The sequence below is a fragment of the Lissotriton vulgaris genome, chromosome 5 (genome assembly GCF_964263255.1).
Source record: "Lissotriton vulgaris chromosome 5, aLisVul1.2, whole genome shotgun sequence".
NCBI classification, from domain to species: Eukaryota; Metazoa; Chordata; class Amphibia; order Caudata; family Salamandridae; genus Lissotriton; species Lissotriton vulgaris.
This window is the reverse complement of record NC_141693.1, coordinates 1,094,692,006-1,094,709,226: the sequence shown is the minus strand read 5'-3', so window position 1 is coordinate 1,094,709,226 and position 17,221 is coordinate 1,094,692,006. Positions and strand designations below refer to the sequence as shown.

The 17,221-nt window shown below is 46.4% G+C and overlaps 1 protein-coding gene across 1 annotated transcript in view; it reads left to right on the top strand.

The window, feature by feature from the left end:
* Window positions 1–17,221, top strand: part of XPNPEP1 (X-prolyl aminopeptidase 1) — a 534,678-nt gene that overhangs the window by 403,098 nt on the left and 114,359 nt on the right. The window contains exons 14-15 of the mRNA XM_086922757.1: window positions 2,420–2,497; window positions 3,425–3,496. Of these exons, the coding sequence (XP_086778883.1) occupies window positions 2,420–2,497; window positions 3,425–3,496 (150 nt within the window). The remainder of the gene's footprint in view (window positions 1–2,419; window positions 2,498–3,424; window positions 3,497–17,221) is intronic.

Below are 17,221 nucleotides of genomic sequence, written 5' to 3'. Positions count from 1 at the left end.
GGTGTGCTTTATCTAGATTTTTCCCCCTCGACCTGAGTCACTTGACCTTTCTGGCACTGCATGGATATATTGTTATAATTGTCGAGATACCGATACCCCTGTCCTGATGAAGCCGAAAGGAATTATTGGCTGAAACGTGACAGCGCCTGCGTCGACATTCTCAGAGGAGTCCCATCATTTTGAGTTGTCTTGAATTAAGGAAAGCGCCCTACTAATATTCTTGAGGTGTTATCCCTCAGGCGCAATAGGGACTACCTTACAGTGTATTACGCTGAATTAAGAGTGTGTTCTCAGTAGGGGAATTACTTTTTCTGTGGATTATATTTGTATGTTTTATATATGTTGTATAGATGTAGTGTATCATATATATGAATGTGATTCAAATGTATGTGTAATGATTGTATATATCTTGTGCATATGAGGTTTATATATGTATTTTTGTTTTGATTTAATTGTGCTCTGCCCTGTCATTTGACACGTATATAAGTTTGAATAGTGGAAATTAATTTGCTGTAAATAAGAATTGGGATAATCCGGGTAATTAATTGTACTCTGAATGAAAATAAATATTTGGTTGGTCCCTCTATACCTTCTTTCTTTGGATATACATCGATAATGTTTTTTTTGCTCAGGTATATGAGGGTGATTTGGGCAAAACCCCTATCTTGTATGTGCCTGTTACGCCTGCCTTTGGGCAAAATTTATGACATGGTGTACAGAATGACAAATTGATGCCATTTCTGCCCTCTTTCTCAGTTACTTGGTTCATCTTTTCCCTTGCCCAGCAGGGCCCTTCACTAGGCACTCTCTGCCATTCTGCTTTTCTGCAGTTGACTGATCAGCCATCCCTCTTCAAATCCCCAATTGTTAATGGGGTTATGAAAGATTTATATTTGTTTCTGCCTTCTCCTTTTATTATGCCCTAGTGAGATTTTATGACATCTTCACTTTTCCTGTTGCTCTGCACAATTGTCCACTCGGGCTCCTTACCATCAAGACGGCATTCCTAGTGGCAATAACATCTGCCAAGAGGGTCAGTGAGCTTCAGGCCTGGTCATCTAAGCCTCCTTATGTTAACATATACCCAGACAAACTGATGGTTCGTACGAGAGTTTCCTTTCTTACGAAAGTGATCACTCCATTTCACATTTCCCCAGCTGGACCCGAAAGGAGTGTTACGGTTCTACCTTGATCACACACAAGAGTTCCGGGTGGATGACCAACGCTTTGTGGGGTACGTCAGAGTGAAAAAGGGACAGGCTTTACAGAAAAGGACCATCTCGCAATGGATCTTACTCTCTATCCAAATCTGCTATGCATTGGCTAAAAATCAACCCCCTGAGGGTTTGTGTGCTCATTCCACCAGAGCTATAGCTGCAACAATTGCAGTAGCTTGAGGGTTTACAGTCCTGGGCATCTGCCATGGAGCAACGTGGGCCTCCCTGCACATGTTTACCAAACTCTACTGTCTGGTAGTGGTAGGCACTTTATCTGTTCAGTCCTGCAGAACTTCCTCATGTGAAATTGGTTTGCAGACCTTCCTCCGAGGAGGTATTGCTTGAGTATCTATTCTATGGAAAGGAATCTGCTGATAGAAATCTCTATCAGATGAACAAATTACATACCTTCGGTAGATCCTTATCTCGTGGGGACTATCTTGCTGCAGATTCCTTACTGACCCACTCATCCTCCCAGCTCTGCAAACAGATTTCTGGAGGCAGGGCTTTCCCCTTTCAGGTCCCTAGTTTTCCACACCAGTGAGTAGTGTGCTTCTTTGTCTGCGCTTTTGGTGTGGAAAGTAACTCACATCCGCACGCCTAGATTGCACCTTTATAGGCACCAGGAATGTCACTTCTGGCGCAGACGATGCCAACAATGGCATGCAGAGCCAAACTATGCCACCTACCAGTGCCCAGGGGTACCGCTCACAAAAAAAGTTCCAGATACAGTCGGACGCCTGGGGATAATTCTAAACTAAGTTAATCTGCAACTAGAAAGTCTTCCCAGATAAGGCAATACCGAAGCTTAGTAACGTGTGCTTTAATAATCTGGGTAACATTGTTGAGTAACAGGGATTGAAAACTAGCCCACAAGTTCGCAACGTAGCATAAATTGGTTATGATTGCTGTACCAAGCAATCCCTAAATCGCACTGCTACTTAAATTGGTTTTCATTTTCTATTCTAAATCGAAATTTTTAAACCATAAGTTGATCTAGATTGTCAATGCAGTTTTTCTGAGAAATAGTAGTTTGCAATTTTTAGCAAAACGTTGAATATATTCACCTACTAATCTCCATGCCTGAGATTGAGATATTGGGGTGGATGGAAAGCTATGCATAAGAAATGTATGTTGTTTAAAAAACAAAATGCTATTAATTTGTTCCACAAATCCAGATTTTTAACTAGAAGTTTTTTCAGCCAACAGGAGGACTTTGTTGAATTGAGTTTTCCAACTATTTCGAGCACCGGACCCAATGGTGCAATCATTCATTACCAGTAAGGAAAAAATATTTATTTGGTAAATTTTACTTTAAACAACAAAAACGCTTTCATCCCCAAAATGTTATGTGTGTCTTAATTATCACTAACTAACATGCTTGCTTTCCTTCCATTGATACTGTTTTTTTTAAACCATCCTATGCAGTTGGATGTCTTTAAACCGCTGCCCAAACCCAGGGTTGCATATAGTATCCTGTGTTTTCTGATTAGCCCCATATAACTGTATAGATTAAGAGATTTTTGGCAATATTACAGATTTACATTTCATGCATGCCTGTTGATTCACTGATGCATACGCAATACAGGTAGAAATTACTATGCTTGATAAATCATGTGCCCATCAGTAAACATGACAAATACAGGTTCCTCTATTGTTGCAGGTATGTTAGGTGTTGTGTTGTTTTGTCTTGTCTTCTTGGGTGCTCCAGGGTGAACACCTTTCAGTTCTTGCAGGATATGGTTATAGCTGCAACATTTATGTTTCTGAAATGTTAGGATGTACCTACTATATTTTAAATACATTGGGTAAATTGTACTTTGATTTTCTCCCTGTGTTGTAAACAACCCAGTTTTCTAAAGGCACAAACCTTCTCACAGAACATTAATGGCACACTGGTCCTGCTTTAGTGTAGTCTATATTGGTTTTCCTTCCCACTCAAGTGTGAAATTTGTTACAGCTGTCGGCAGGCGAAAGGTGTGTGTGCAGTGTAGCAGACGAGAACAATTTCCCGCAGACTTATTTAGGTCCTCTCTCCTGCCTCCTCATCCCTGATAAGCATTTTGTGCAAAAAGCCTCAAGCAAACATAGAATTAATAGCTGCAGCTCGTTGCAGTGTGTCTTTGTTGTTTGGAATTGGCCAAACCTTTTGCTGGAACCAAATACCTCTTGACCACACTGTAATTTTTCGTGTGTTTCATTTATAGACCAGTTCCTGAAACAAACAGGCCACTGTCGGTTAATGAAATTTTCCTTCTGGATTCTGGAGCACAGTACAAGTAAGTGTGCCTTGATGGAAAACACGAGTGACACTTTAAATGTTTTCATTTATTTTACGTGATATCCCCATCACAACATTCCTAATGGTTAATTTTGATCAAGCAGCATTGCCACTGCATGCATGTTTTCATCCTCTGCTGTCCACCATGAGATCTTTCCTGTATTCTCCTGCGGTCTGTGAAAAAATATCAGCTTACTCTTGCGAACATGTTGCCTGTCTGTCACCGGAGTACGGGAACATAGAATATCACCGCACGTTTGTGGGATCAACATTTAAAAAAACATTTTTACAATGAAATATATGCTTAAAACAGTCACATTTTGTAGTACCTACATATATATATATATATATATATATATATATATATATATATATATATATATATATATATATATATATATATATATATATATATATATATATATATATATATATATATTTTTTTTTTTTTAAACATGAATCCTGTTAGCTAAATTAAAATGGTAATGTATTTTGCTGGAAACACCACTGCATTAAACCTTTTATAAAATAGAAAACTAAAGTGAAAATGTAGTCTCAAATAACCTCAGCACACACCCTGCTAACTGAAACTGCACCTTCAAGAATTCCAAGGCTTCCCATGGTGAAGTGCAGGGTCAGTGAGGCTGTTAATTTTTCAGGTTCTCTAGAAAAAAATTCCTTAAACACTGCTGCCTCGTGGCTTTTAGGCTGTAAATCGTGTGTGTGTGTGTTTGTAGGGTGTTAACGTCACTTAGTGTTTTCTAATGTCTGCTTCAGTAAGTGCTTTTTATTTTTTGTCTTTCTTCACCTTTCTCTCATGAGCCACCATGTTGACTCACTTTGAGAAGTGCCTTTAATGTCCTGGAGGGATAAACCTGATGTGTACGTTTGGCTTTCAATTTCTCATTCTATCATGAGGTGCAAAATATGTCTGGTGCCATACAGGTAGTTTAGCGAGGGGGGTGGAGTTTGTCTGGGAGATGGGTGGGGGGGAAGGGGGTTCGGGACAGTGAGAATTAGGCCGTTCATCCTGGAAAGCCACTGGCTACAGAGGGGCAAGAGAGTGGTCATTCTCCTTTTCTGCCCCTTGTGGGACCATAGCTGCCCATCTCCCCAGAAGGGGCGTTAGAGCTGTTCTTCCAGCTGTTCATGTTTCTACTCGACATTGAAAAAACAGATTTCGAGATGGATTGAGGGTGCCAGGAATCTCTCCTTTGGCTTCTGCTGCTTCATCACTCTTGGGGTCCCTCTGGGTCGAGGTAATTTGAGTCTCCAAGAGTTCCCCTGTCAGCTCTATGTCGAAAGGCCACCTGACAACGTCTTGTAGGAAAGTCAAATCCTGGAGGTATGGATGTCTCTTTCTCTTCCTTAACCCACCACAAGGAGTTCCTTTCTAGTTTGGTAGCAGAGTATCTAATACTGCTACCCAGAGGTCAAGAGGGTCTTCCTCCTTTCACAGTGCCTTTTCCAAATATTCTAACACAAAGCCTTTGCCATCACCAATCCAGAGAAGAAACAGAAAGAAAAGATAAAAAAGCTTTACTACTCATGTTACTCCAAGTAAGAGAGTATTCTAGATCTCAATGTTTGTTTGCTCACTCCTCCCAAAAGAGAATCTTGCTCCTCATCAAACACGAGGGCAGTCATATCACCTGAATCACCACCTCTTTGGGTTTCACCAGTGGATGATGTAGTCTCTCTTCATGAGGTTACTAATAGAGCTGGAAGTAGGCTGATCATCGAGGCATCCACTTTGTGTATATAACTTGTCATACTTTAGACTTTGCTCACAAAACCACCGGCTAGATTGATCATAGCTCCGATTCTAGTTTTTTGGCAACTACTATCTGTACCTTCCTAACTCCGGCATCCATCAAGCCTTTAAACTGATGAATGGAGAAGAAATACAGACTTCAGACTCTGATCCATTCTTTTTTTAGAGAAATTGTGCCTCTGGATTTCCATTGTTGTGTCTGAGACTACCTAGTAAACACTATAATACCGCTAGTCCTGCCTCATCTGCTACCCTGATGAAAGGAAGCAAATGCCCGGATCCAGTGGCTAACAAAGTCTGCAGGATTTCCGCTCAGCTTTGAGAGTGGCAGATCCCACAACCCTGCTTGACTGATGCAATAGCCTGCTTTGGGATTATCTAGAACGTTTCAGTGATTGACTAAGAAATGAAGGAGAGGATTTGAAAGAAATTGTAAAGGAGTAGATGGCTGTGTGAGTCCAGAGAGTTTGCAGATTTTACAGCCCAAAACATATGCGGTGGTCCATCAATGAAAATATTTTGTAAACAAGGTTTCACTAGAGACTCATTCAAAATTGTAACTGATAAGTATTGATATTAAAGGACAAACACAATTGTTGATTGCATTCAATAAAACATATTCAAAACAGCAGAAGAAGACTAGAAAGAAATCAAACAATTATTTAATGATATCAATAAGATTCAAGCAGTATATTAGCCCTTAGTGTACCTCCGGTTCACACAACAAAACATATAAAGGTAACATGCTTTTTTTTAGAGTTACTGACAATGTATATCAAGGATATATCTGGAAACGCCAAATGAATTTGACAGAGAAACTATATGCATACAGCAGGAGCATGTCGTTTCACACATGTATGACGTTAAGAGCAAGGACAAGCAATAACTAAGCTGGATAGAATCATGGCAAGAAATAGCTGAGTCTGAGTAGACTGTTCAGTCAGAACTGTTGAGGTTTGGCACATCACCGTCACTGTCCAGCACAATCCGCATGGTTTAGACGAACATCCTTATTGCCCTTTGCTCAGCTAAAGATCTTAGACATGTTCCCTTTTCGGGCAATATGCAGATGAAGATTCAATAGGAGCAGACCAAAGCCGAAGCCCTGAAATAGTAGACTTAGAGAAAAGGAAGACATTTCCTAAAGTCTAGTTTAAAGGGTTTGGTTTAGTGTAAGAGGACACATTTCCTCCAGAGAAGTCGCATCAACAGCAGTAGAAACAGTTTTTTTTCTCAGAAGAAACCGCCTTCTGCAGCTCAAGGGAGTTCTCCATTGACTAGACAATGAGTCCTCTCTCCGTTGACACCACACAGCATCCCAGTGGGTGGAAAAATTTGCAACCATTTTCCCTGCTGGTAGTTCATTGCAAGAGACATTATTTTTTTATTGGTTATCATTATGGACACAGTTCAACACCATGGCATTTGCGTACAATGTTACAGACAAATGGATGATATAGACAAGATTGACCAAAGTCTTCTAACTGTCAATATTACAAAGCTTCATCCTCTTTCCCAATCAGTTTGCGCCAGAGTCCCAGTTCCGATGTCCTACTAACAACCCCAGCGATATAGCCAGGGGGGAACAAGGGGAAGAAAGGGGTGGGCTTGGGAGAAGAGGACAGTGCTGGCCTGCTTAGGAAGTGTTCTTGAAAGCTTATTTAAACGTGCTCTACCAGTGTACAAGTAGATTCGTAGGGGAGTCTCTTCTTGATCTTGTGGGTGGAAGTTAAGCTAATTCTGTAAAGGTTCCCAGATATCCCTAAAGCGAGCCTGTGCAGGCATTAGTTCCCAATAATCAGACAGCTGTCCATGACAGAATGCCGCTTCCTTAAGCCAGTCAGCGGCATGAGGACTCCTACGGCAGCCCCAGCACTTCGCTATCCGCCGCTTGGCTAGCAGCAGAGTCATTACCACTAATATTCACGGGGGAGTGCTCTATCTGGTATTCACACATCTTGTCCAACACAGCAAAAATGTTTTCCCAGTATCGTGCAATTTCTGGGCTGGTCCAGGCCAGGTACATTAAAGTCGCGTCCTGGCCCTGGCATCACACCCATCTCACATCCTCACTCAAGCCAGCTTTGAGTAGCCATTTGGGTGTCCTATATATTCTATGGATAAACTTGAACTGAATTAACCTCAGCCTGTAGTTAGGGGACAGCTTCCTGGCTTACGCGCAGCAGTACGCCCACTGCTCGTCCTCTGGGGAAATCCAGTATCTCTTTCTATCCCTTCTGCATCGTTGGGACGCACGCTGACCCATCACGCTGCATACCTGTGTTTAAACGAGTGATAAGTTTACATGGTGATAGGTTGGTTAAGAAATCTTCCAGAGCTTGGAATGTAGGGGGCACCATCGGGAAAGAGGCAAAGCAGGTGCACAGCTAGTAATATGTCATTCTGTCGAGCAACCACGTGTTTTCCCTTACAAGCTCACTGTCGGACAGTATAGAGTTATCTTCGGGGAACAATTGTATGTCTCCACAACGCATGCCTTCAGAACGCGGTTGTAACAACGCAAGTGTTCTTACAACGCGTTACCATTACGACGCAAACTTTAACCACTCATATACCTTTACAACGCATGCCTTTTTGTTTTATATGTTCCACACACAATGATATCTGTTGAAATATATAAAACCATATATATAAATCAAACCACCCCTACCCTCCCTAAAATTACCCATGCCAACCCAAAATGTATACCCACCCTAAACCCTAATACTACCCTTGCCACACCAAAACCCATTCCCACCCTAAACCCTCCAATTACCCCGCCACTCCAAAACCCATAGCCACCCTAAACCCCAAAATTACCCTTGCCACCCCAAAAGCCATAGCCACCCTAAATCCTAAAATTACCCATGCCATCCCAAATCCCAATGCCACCCTATACCCTAAAAGTACCCATGCCACCCCAAAACCCATACCCACCCTAATCTCTAAAATTACCAATGCCACCCCACAACCCCTACCCAAGCTAAAAGCACCTATGCCACCCCTAAACCCTATAATTTCCCATGCCACCTCTAAACGCATACCCACCCTAAACCCTAAAATTATCTTTGCCACCCCAAAACCCCTACCCACTCTAAACCCTAAAATTGCCCTTGCCACCCCAAAACCCCTACCAACCCTAAACCCTAAAATTACCATACCATCTCAAAACCTCTCCCCACCCTAAACCCTAAAATTACCCTTGCCACACCAAAACCCATGCCCACCCTGAACCCTACAATTAACCCTGCCACTCCGAATCCCATACCCACCCTAAAATTACCCTTACGTCCCCAAAACCTTAGAATTACCCATGCTACCCCAAAAGCCATACCCACCCTAAGCACTAAAATTACCCTTGACACCCCAAAACCCATAGCCATCCTAAACGCTAAAATTATCCTTGCCACCCCAAAGCCCCTACCAACTCTAAACCCTAAAATTTCCCATGCCACCCCAAAACCCTTACCAACCCTAAAATTACCCATACCATCCCAAAACCTCTACCCACCCTAAAATTACCCTTGCCACACCAAAACCGATGCCCACCCTGAACCCCACAACTAACCCTGCCACTCCGAATCCCATACCCACCCTAAACCCTAAAATTACCCTTACATCCCCAAAACCCACACCCACCCTAAACCTTAGAATTACCCATGCTACCCCAAAAGCCATACCCACCCTAAACTCTAAAATTACCCTTGACACCCCAAAACCTATAGCCATCCTAAACGCTAAAATTATCCTTGCCACCCCAAAGCCCCTACCAACCCTAAACCCTAAAATTACCCATACCACCCCAAAACCTCTACCCACCCTAAACCCTAAAATTACCCAAGCCTCCGCAATACCCATAGCCACCCTAAAATTACCCTTGGCACCCCAAAACCCATAGCCACCATACACCCTAAAATTACCCTTGCCACCCTAAACCCTAAAATTACCCATGCCACCCCAAAACCCATACCTACCCTAACGCCTAAAATTATCCATGCCATCCTAAACCCTAAAGTTACCAATGACACCCCAAAACCCCTATCCACCCTAAAACCACCTATGCCTCCCCTAAACCCTCTAATTTCCCATGCCACCTCTAAACCCATACCACCCCTAAAATTACCCTTTCCACTCCAAAACCCCTACCCACCCTAAAACTAGCCTTACCACCCCAAAACCCATACTTACGAGATGCTTATATTTGAAAAGCATATCTATTTACAATTCATGCCTTTCAACGAAATTTGGCCACGCTTCTGGAACCGCGTAGATGTGACCTCCCTGGCCACCTCTCTCTCTTATTCCTGCCCGGATCTCCATGGGCTCTCTTCCCTTGAGCAAGCAGACTCAATCAATTCCTGGCTTTGCTCGGGTTGTGACTCAGTAGCCCCCCTCAGGCGTGTATCCTCAAAACACACTAGTGAAGCTAACCGCTGGTTTAATCAGGATCTTAAAGATCTAAAACTCAACCTCCGGCGAGCGGAACGTGCCTGGAGGCAAGCCTACTGCCTGACCCTAAGGAAACAGTATATCTCTCTCCTGGCCCTGTACAAAAAATCCATCGTAGCAACCAAGACAGCTTATTTTTCTTCTAAAATTTTAGCCGCAGAGAATCAGTCTAAAGAAATTTTCACCATTGTGCACGATCTTGCTTACTCCGATAGGGCTTCCTTGAAACCTTCCCCCTCCCAGCACCTATGCAACTCCCTTAACACTTTTTTTCTCGACAAAATTTCCATCATTAAAGCCAATATTCCTCCGCCCTCCCCCTCCTTTGTAATTCCCCTATGCCCCCCCAATTCAGCTCGTCTTGATTCATTTCCACCCCTTACAGAAAAATATTTTCTTTCCATTCTTCCGATGATCAAGTCCGGCTCTCCCCTTGATCCTTGCCCTGCACCCATTCTGAAACAGATCTACTCGGTCTGCACTTCACCCCCCCTCACCCTTCTGAACAGTTCGCTATGTCAAGGCACTGTAATCCCCTCCCTCAAAACAGCCGTCATCTTACCCATTCTAAAAAAACCCGGAGCGGACCCCACCACACTTGTCAACTACCGTCCCATCTCCCTCCTTCCATTTCTAGCGAAAGTCCTAGAGCGCCATGTTACCAAGACGCTCAGCACATTTGTGGAGGAGAATAAGATCTTGGCCCCTAGGCAGGCAGGATTCCGTCCATCGCACTCAACCGAGTCTGTGGTCCTTTCGGTTCTGGACACCCTGAGAGAGGGTATGGACAACAATCATCCCCAGGCCCTGGTTCTCCTCGATCTCTCCGCCGCCTTTGACACAGTTGATCACTCTATCTCATTATCCCGTGTCAAGGCGGCGGGTGTCGGAGGCGTCGCCCTGGTCTTGCTGTCCTCCTTTCTGAGCGGCCGCTCCCAAGCTGTGCACCTGGGAGATTTTGCAGCGGACTTCCAGGCGGTCAAATCCGGGGTCCCCCAGGGCTCCTCTTTGTCCCTGTTATTATTTAACCTGTACAACGCCCCCCTCATTTTTGCTCTCCAACAGCTGGAGGTCTCTGTCTTTAACTACGCGGATGACCTCCAGCTGATCTTCTCCCTTTCTGCTTCCCCTCAGTCTATTTCCAATTTTCAATCTACTATGATTTTCATCCGGGACTGGATGAACCGCAACCACCTGAAGCTCAACCCCGATAAAACGGAGTTGGTGCTGACAGGTGGTTGTTCCAGTCCCTGGACCCCCTCCTTCTGGCCTCCTTCATTGGGTTCTCCGCCCACCCCCTCTTCCTCTGTAAAAACCCTTGGATTTAAACTAGATCACCAACTCTCCCTTCATTCCCAGGTCAGTTCGGTGGTGTCCTCATCTTTCCACTCCCTTCGCACCATCCGTAAAGTCTCCCGGTTTTTCTCCTATCCAGCTCTCAAACTTATAGTTCTTGCTATGGTGATCTCCCGCCTGGACTACGGCAATGCCCTTTATTGTGGCATGCCCGCGTACAGTTTGCGACGCCTTCAATTAGTACAAAACCAGGCGGCCGACTGGTTTTTAACCTACCCAAGTCCCACCATGTCACTCCACTCCTTAAGACTCTACACTGGCTCCCCATCCGTGAACGTGCCCAGTTCAAACAAGGTTGTATCACCTTCAACGCCCGGGCTGGATCAGCCCCTGCCTTCATTACTTCCGAAATTCATCTCTACGTTCCCCTCAGGGAGCTACGTTCCTCTACCCAACAACTCCTCCTAGTCCCCCGTTTCAATCGCAAAAAGTGGGGTGGATCCAAATTTTCTGCACTTGCCCCCACTTTTTGGAACTCCCTCCCGGGTCACCTGAGATCTTGCCCTCAATACTCCCTTTTTCGCAAGGCTTTAGAGACTTTCCTTTTTACTCAGGCTTTTCCCTCCTAATCCCCCCTTCTTTCCTCCCGTCTCTGAAGCCTCAGGGGTTCAGTTTTATCAGCGCCATGAAACCGCTCGGTGTACGTGCGCTTAATAAATATTTTAAACTCAAACTCAAAGGCATGCGTTGTAAAGGCCTATGCATTGTCAAAAATTGCATTGTGATGGTCATGCATTGTAACAACGCATGCGTTGTAATGGCATGCGGAGTAACAGCCGCGATGTAATGGCTGTTCCCCTCGGGGAATGCATCACCCATATATGCGGAGACTGAGTCTCTGGCATGCGCCTGTATCTTCCAAAAATGGCAGTGCCGGGTATAGTGACAGAGGTACCGAGGGGGCATACATCACCACCAATTACGCCCTACGTCTCACCTATCACCAGGTCAACATTGGGAACCCAAATGTCTCCACTGCAGAGTGCGGCCTAGTCTGTGGTCTGTAGAGGACCATATGCAGCGGTGTCGGTCTGCTTGGTCATGTTCCGGTGGCGTATGCTCCATAAATTGAGTCGGAAAGAGCCAATAAAATCCTAACTGGGCTTGGGCACAATTGTAGTAGACCTCCATGTCTGGGGCACGCAGGCCTCCCTGTTCAAAGGGCAGTGTCAGGGTCTCCCAAGGGACCCTGGCTATTTACCGGTCCAAGCAAGGAATATCAAGTTTGAGCGCTGTCTGCGCCTGAAGATTGAGTTAAGAGGAAGCAGGAGGTTGACAAACACATAAAGAAACTTGAGAAGAACTATTATTTTTGCTCTTGCTAACCGTCCCGCCAGGGACAGTGGCAATGTGACCCATCGCCCCAACTGGCTCTCGAACCTGCCAATGAGTCTCCCATAGTTATATTGCCAGAGCTCCTCAGTATTGCAGCTTAACCAGATACCCAGATATTTCACTGGGCCCCTCCGCCCAGCTGAGGGGCTATTCCGACTGAAACCATTCAGTGACAGTCGTCGACGGTGAGATAATCAATTTCCCCCAATTGATGTTTATACCAGAGAGGCCCCAGAATCGTGTAATTTCCCTAATTAAGGGGTCAAAGTTTTCAGCTGGGCGATTAACAAACAAGGTCACGTCATCAGCATGCAGAGATACCAGAACTACCCTTGGGACAAATGCCAGGCCACAATGTGCATGATGCTGTCTCAGTCGGGCAGCCAAAGGATCAATTGCTAAGGCAAAAAGAAGGGGGATAACTGGCATACTTGTCTGGTGCCACGGGACACAGAGAAAGGGGAGAGACCATCCCATTAATCCGAAGTCTTTCCATCGGAGAGGAATACAGGAGGGCAATTTGTTTTAGAAATTTTGGGCGAACACCCAGGCGAGCTAAGGGGACAAACAAATACAGCCACTCCAAGGTATCAAATGCTTTGGTGGCATCCAAAAATGTTGCGGCCGCTTGAATAATTGCGAAAAAGGTGCTTACGTTGTGAGGAGTGGCTCTGCCAGGGACAAAGCCACACTGGTCGCGATGCAGCACAAGAGGCAAGAGCGGGAGAGGTCGCGCAGCAATGAGTTTAGTGGGAATTTTATTGTCCAGGTTAATCATTGATAACTGCCTATAAGAATCAGATAGCAGGGCTTCTTTGTCTGCTTTTAAAATAGGGATAATAAGCGCTTCCCGGAGCAAGGGGGGAGTTTCCCTTGCCCCAGTGAATCATTGTACATGTTTATGATATTTGGCACCAGCAGCACTGCAAATTCTTTGTGAAAAGCGGCCATCTGACCGTCCAGTCCCGGGGCCTTATCTCCAGGCAAGGCTCGGATTACCCCAATCTCCTCTTCTTCTGAAAACAACTTATCTAAATAACTGCGATGGCCTCCCTCAAGCCAAAGCAGCGGTATAGAGTCAAAATAGGTGCCCAGGTCCGGGTGGATGGTATTTTGCCTAGCTGCTTAAAGTGAAGAATAGAAGGACATAATTTCTGCCTTGACTGCAGCCTGGCCGATCGCCATCTCATTGTGCGCTGTGCGTATCTCGCTAATGTAATCTTTAGCCCATGTTTTTTTAAGTAGGCCAGCTAGTGTTTTGCCTGCTCGGTCTCCCTCTCCATACCTCCAGGCACGCGCCTTCCTCCCTAGATATTGTGTCTCCCTTATGGCAGCCTCCTCGAACTCAGCAATCTTACCCCTAATATCCTCGAGGGTCTCATTCTTATTAGTGGCAAAGAATTCACTCTCCAGGTCCCTATCTCCCCTTCGAAGCACCGTAGATCTCCTCGCAACAAACTCAATAATCCTTCCTGCTTCGCAATACACTCCCTCCTGATAACCAACTTGAATGCCTCCCAGAGTGTGGATGGGGATTTTACGTACCCTCATTCAGTGCAAAGTATTCTACTATTGCAGTTCGAATGGTATCTCGAAAACACCTGGTTGCGCTAAGTGCCTGATGGGCATTTCCGGCCTAAAGCTCTGCTGGGGAGCATGGCCAGGCCAATTCAAGAAGTACCGGGGAATGATCGGATAGGGTTCTGGCTGGGTGGGTAATCTTGGAGATCCTTGCAGATACATCTTTCGAAGGCAGCCAGAAATCTATTCCTGACCACATGGAGCCGGCAGAGGCTACATACGTGCCTTCCTCATGATGTGCATGTATGTAACGCCATATATCAATTAGACTTTAATCCGCCATAATAGTCTGCAACTGAGTCGCTGCCCTGTGGTGGAAGCACTGAGCGTCGCCCGATCTGTCCCTGTCCGGGTCTAAAATGATGTCCCCTCCCCATAAAACTGCACCTGGGCCAAGGGTGTCAACTAACCTCCAAACCTCCCCAAAAAAGTCTGGGTCATTGACATTAGGCCCTTATACCTAGATCAGCCTGAGCTGGTGTCTCCTCAGCGTGCTCGCCAGCATTACATTTCTCCTATGCGGGTTGCATAAATGAATATGCGTGCGCCAAGGCAGCTCTTTTCTGATTAGAATCGCAACCCCTCTTGCATAGTTAAAATAGCATGCAACATGTTTCTCACCGATCCACCCTGCACGCAGGCGCGTACAATTGTTCCCCATCAGGTGCAATTCTTGCAACAAGCAGATGTCCGCCCCATGACAGTTGAGATACGCAGCTACTAGCCTCGCTTTTAGTGTGGTCGCATTCACCTCAGGTGCTCCCATGATCCCCACAACCGTATGTCTTGCATTCAGCAGGATCACGCCAGAAACATATGGCGGGAGGAGGCCAGCAAAGGAGAGGAAGGAAAGAGATGGGAGGCAGAGAAGGAACAGCAACATAGTAGTGAACTAACAAACCCCCATTAACACCCCCTCCCACCCACTTCAGCCACCCAACCTGGCTGAATTGCAACCCCCTCCCCCATTACGGCCACCAATGGCCAATTAAGAAAAACAGAATAGGAATCATCCCTGAGGGGGAACCATAGGGGCCCGGCGTTTCCCAGCTGGTGGAAGTGGCTGGCTGGACGCTGTTGACTCATCTGGGTGGACCCCCAGCTTCCCGTGAGGCAGACATAACTGTTCAGCACATATCAAGCAAGTATGGAAAACCCAGAGAGGGTGAATCAAAATCTTTGTGGGTGGGGACACCCGGCCAGTCCAGTCAGAAACCAGATTTCCTTGGGTCAGCAACCTCGATCGGTCAGTCGTTTTCACTGACAGTCCTCCCCTCTCGTGGTCAACTCCGATCGCTGGGTCAGTTTCAGCGGTCGAAGATCCTGTGCAAATTTGGCAGCCAGCTTAGGGTCAGTAAAGTACGAAGTTTTGCCCGCATGGAAAATGGGTAATTTTGCTTGATAGAGCGGAGAGTACTAGACTTCCTGTTTCTGGAGCATCCGTTTAACTGGCACAAACACTCTCCTTGCTGCCTATATGGCGAGGGTGAAGTCCTGTTGGAGCGAGACGGCGTTGCCTTGATAAACTGTTTCTTGTTGGTCTCTGGCTCTACGTAACACAGTGTCTCTATCGTTGTAATTTAGCAAGTGGGTGATTATTGGCCTGGCCGGGACCCCTGGTGGAGGCCATTGGGCTGTGTGCCCTGTGGACCCTCTCTACTATGCTGAGTCATAATATAAGGACTGAAGCATTTCGTCCACATAGTCCTCTACTCTCGTCATGGCTGTGGATTCCGGTATTCCCACGATCCACAAATTGTTTCTTCTATATCGAGTCTCTAAGGCCTCGTTCTTATTCCTAATCACTTCCAGGACTTTTGCCATGCTGTGCATCATTACACCCTCCTCTTCCAGCTTTGATGTGCGCTGCTCGATCCGACCGATGCGTTTGTCGTGACTGGATATCTTACCGTTTAACCTGTCCAGCATGTCAGCCACAGAATCAATTTTCAGATCAATAGCAAAGAGATTTTGTTTAAGATCCTTGAACATTTCGCCGATATCTGGCTCTTTTGTAGAAGCAGCGCTCCTGCTCGGATCTGACTGTTCATCTTCCAGTGGGCCAATGCTCTTGGGAAGTATGCATTTCTGGAAGGTCAGCTTAGATTGGTGGGAGTTTCACTTCCCCATGTCAGTCCTGCACCGCTGTGTGCATCCCGGGGCACTTGTCAGTCATCCAGCAATTGGTTGGCCCAGCCGCCCTCTCCCTGAGGTTACCAGGGCCTCCAAGTGTGCAGGCCTCCCCTGATCTTTACAGCACAGCATAGGGTCCCAGCAGCCTCGCTCTTGCACTCAAGTTCTCCAGTCATAGGGCATGTGTCTCTCCAGACTCGGTCCCAGTCCCTAATGCAGTTGGGGGGTGGGGGGGTTGCCTTCGTTCACCGAGCGTCAGCGGATGAGTGCCTTCCTCAGCTAGGCTCTCCGACAGAAGAAAAAGGGGGGCTACCCCACAGGTCGTCTAGGTCATCCCAGGGCTGTCACCAGGGGGGCCTGGCATCAGTGCGGCCGACCTCACTCTGCTTTCTATTGCGCTTCCTTCTACTTGTTAGGGGACCCTCTCTTTGCTCCTCTTATCTGTCGCCCCTTTGCTGGGCCTTCTCAACTTTCAGACCCACCCCCTTTTACTGTTTAGGCCGGTACGCAGGTCGCCCGTGGGGCACTCAAAGGACCAGAGCGGGAGATATACACTACTGTCAGTAGCTCTACGATCCTCAACTACTCTGGCCTGTCTTTGCGGGGGCCATGCGTAGCACACTATCAGGCGATCCCCCCACACCCTCCCTGTCTTTCTTCTTACCTGCTGCGCTCTGGTCCCGCCCGCAGTGGCGGCCTCCCGCAGGGCTCATAGCTGCATCGACCAGGCCGCTTTTTGTGTACAAAAACTGAAGACTCGGCCAGCCTACTGCCCCGCTCCAAGGCACAGCAGCAGTGGGTCTATCTGCTCGCAGCCGGTTCGCTCCTCTCCCCTTTCCGGGCACCTTAGCGCCTCCACATTCCGCACCCAGTTAGCGTGGCCACTTGGTTGATCTCGGCCCAGCGCCGGGGCGGCAGCGCTACTTCCCTCGCACACCTGACTATCTGGCAGCCACTCCTCTGGTTTTCCTACTGTCCAGTTTCCGCGTCCCTGCAAGTATCTGCAGTTGTGGCCCAGACCACCGCTGCTGGCTCCATATCCCTGCATATTACCACGATCCCCCTGACCTACCTCTGATCGGGGGGAGCAGCGTC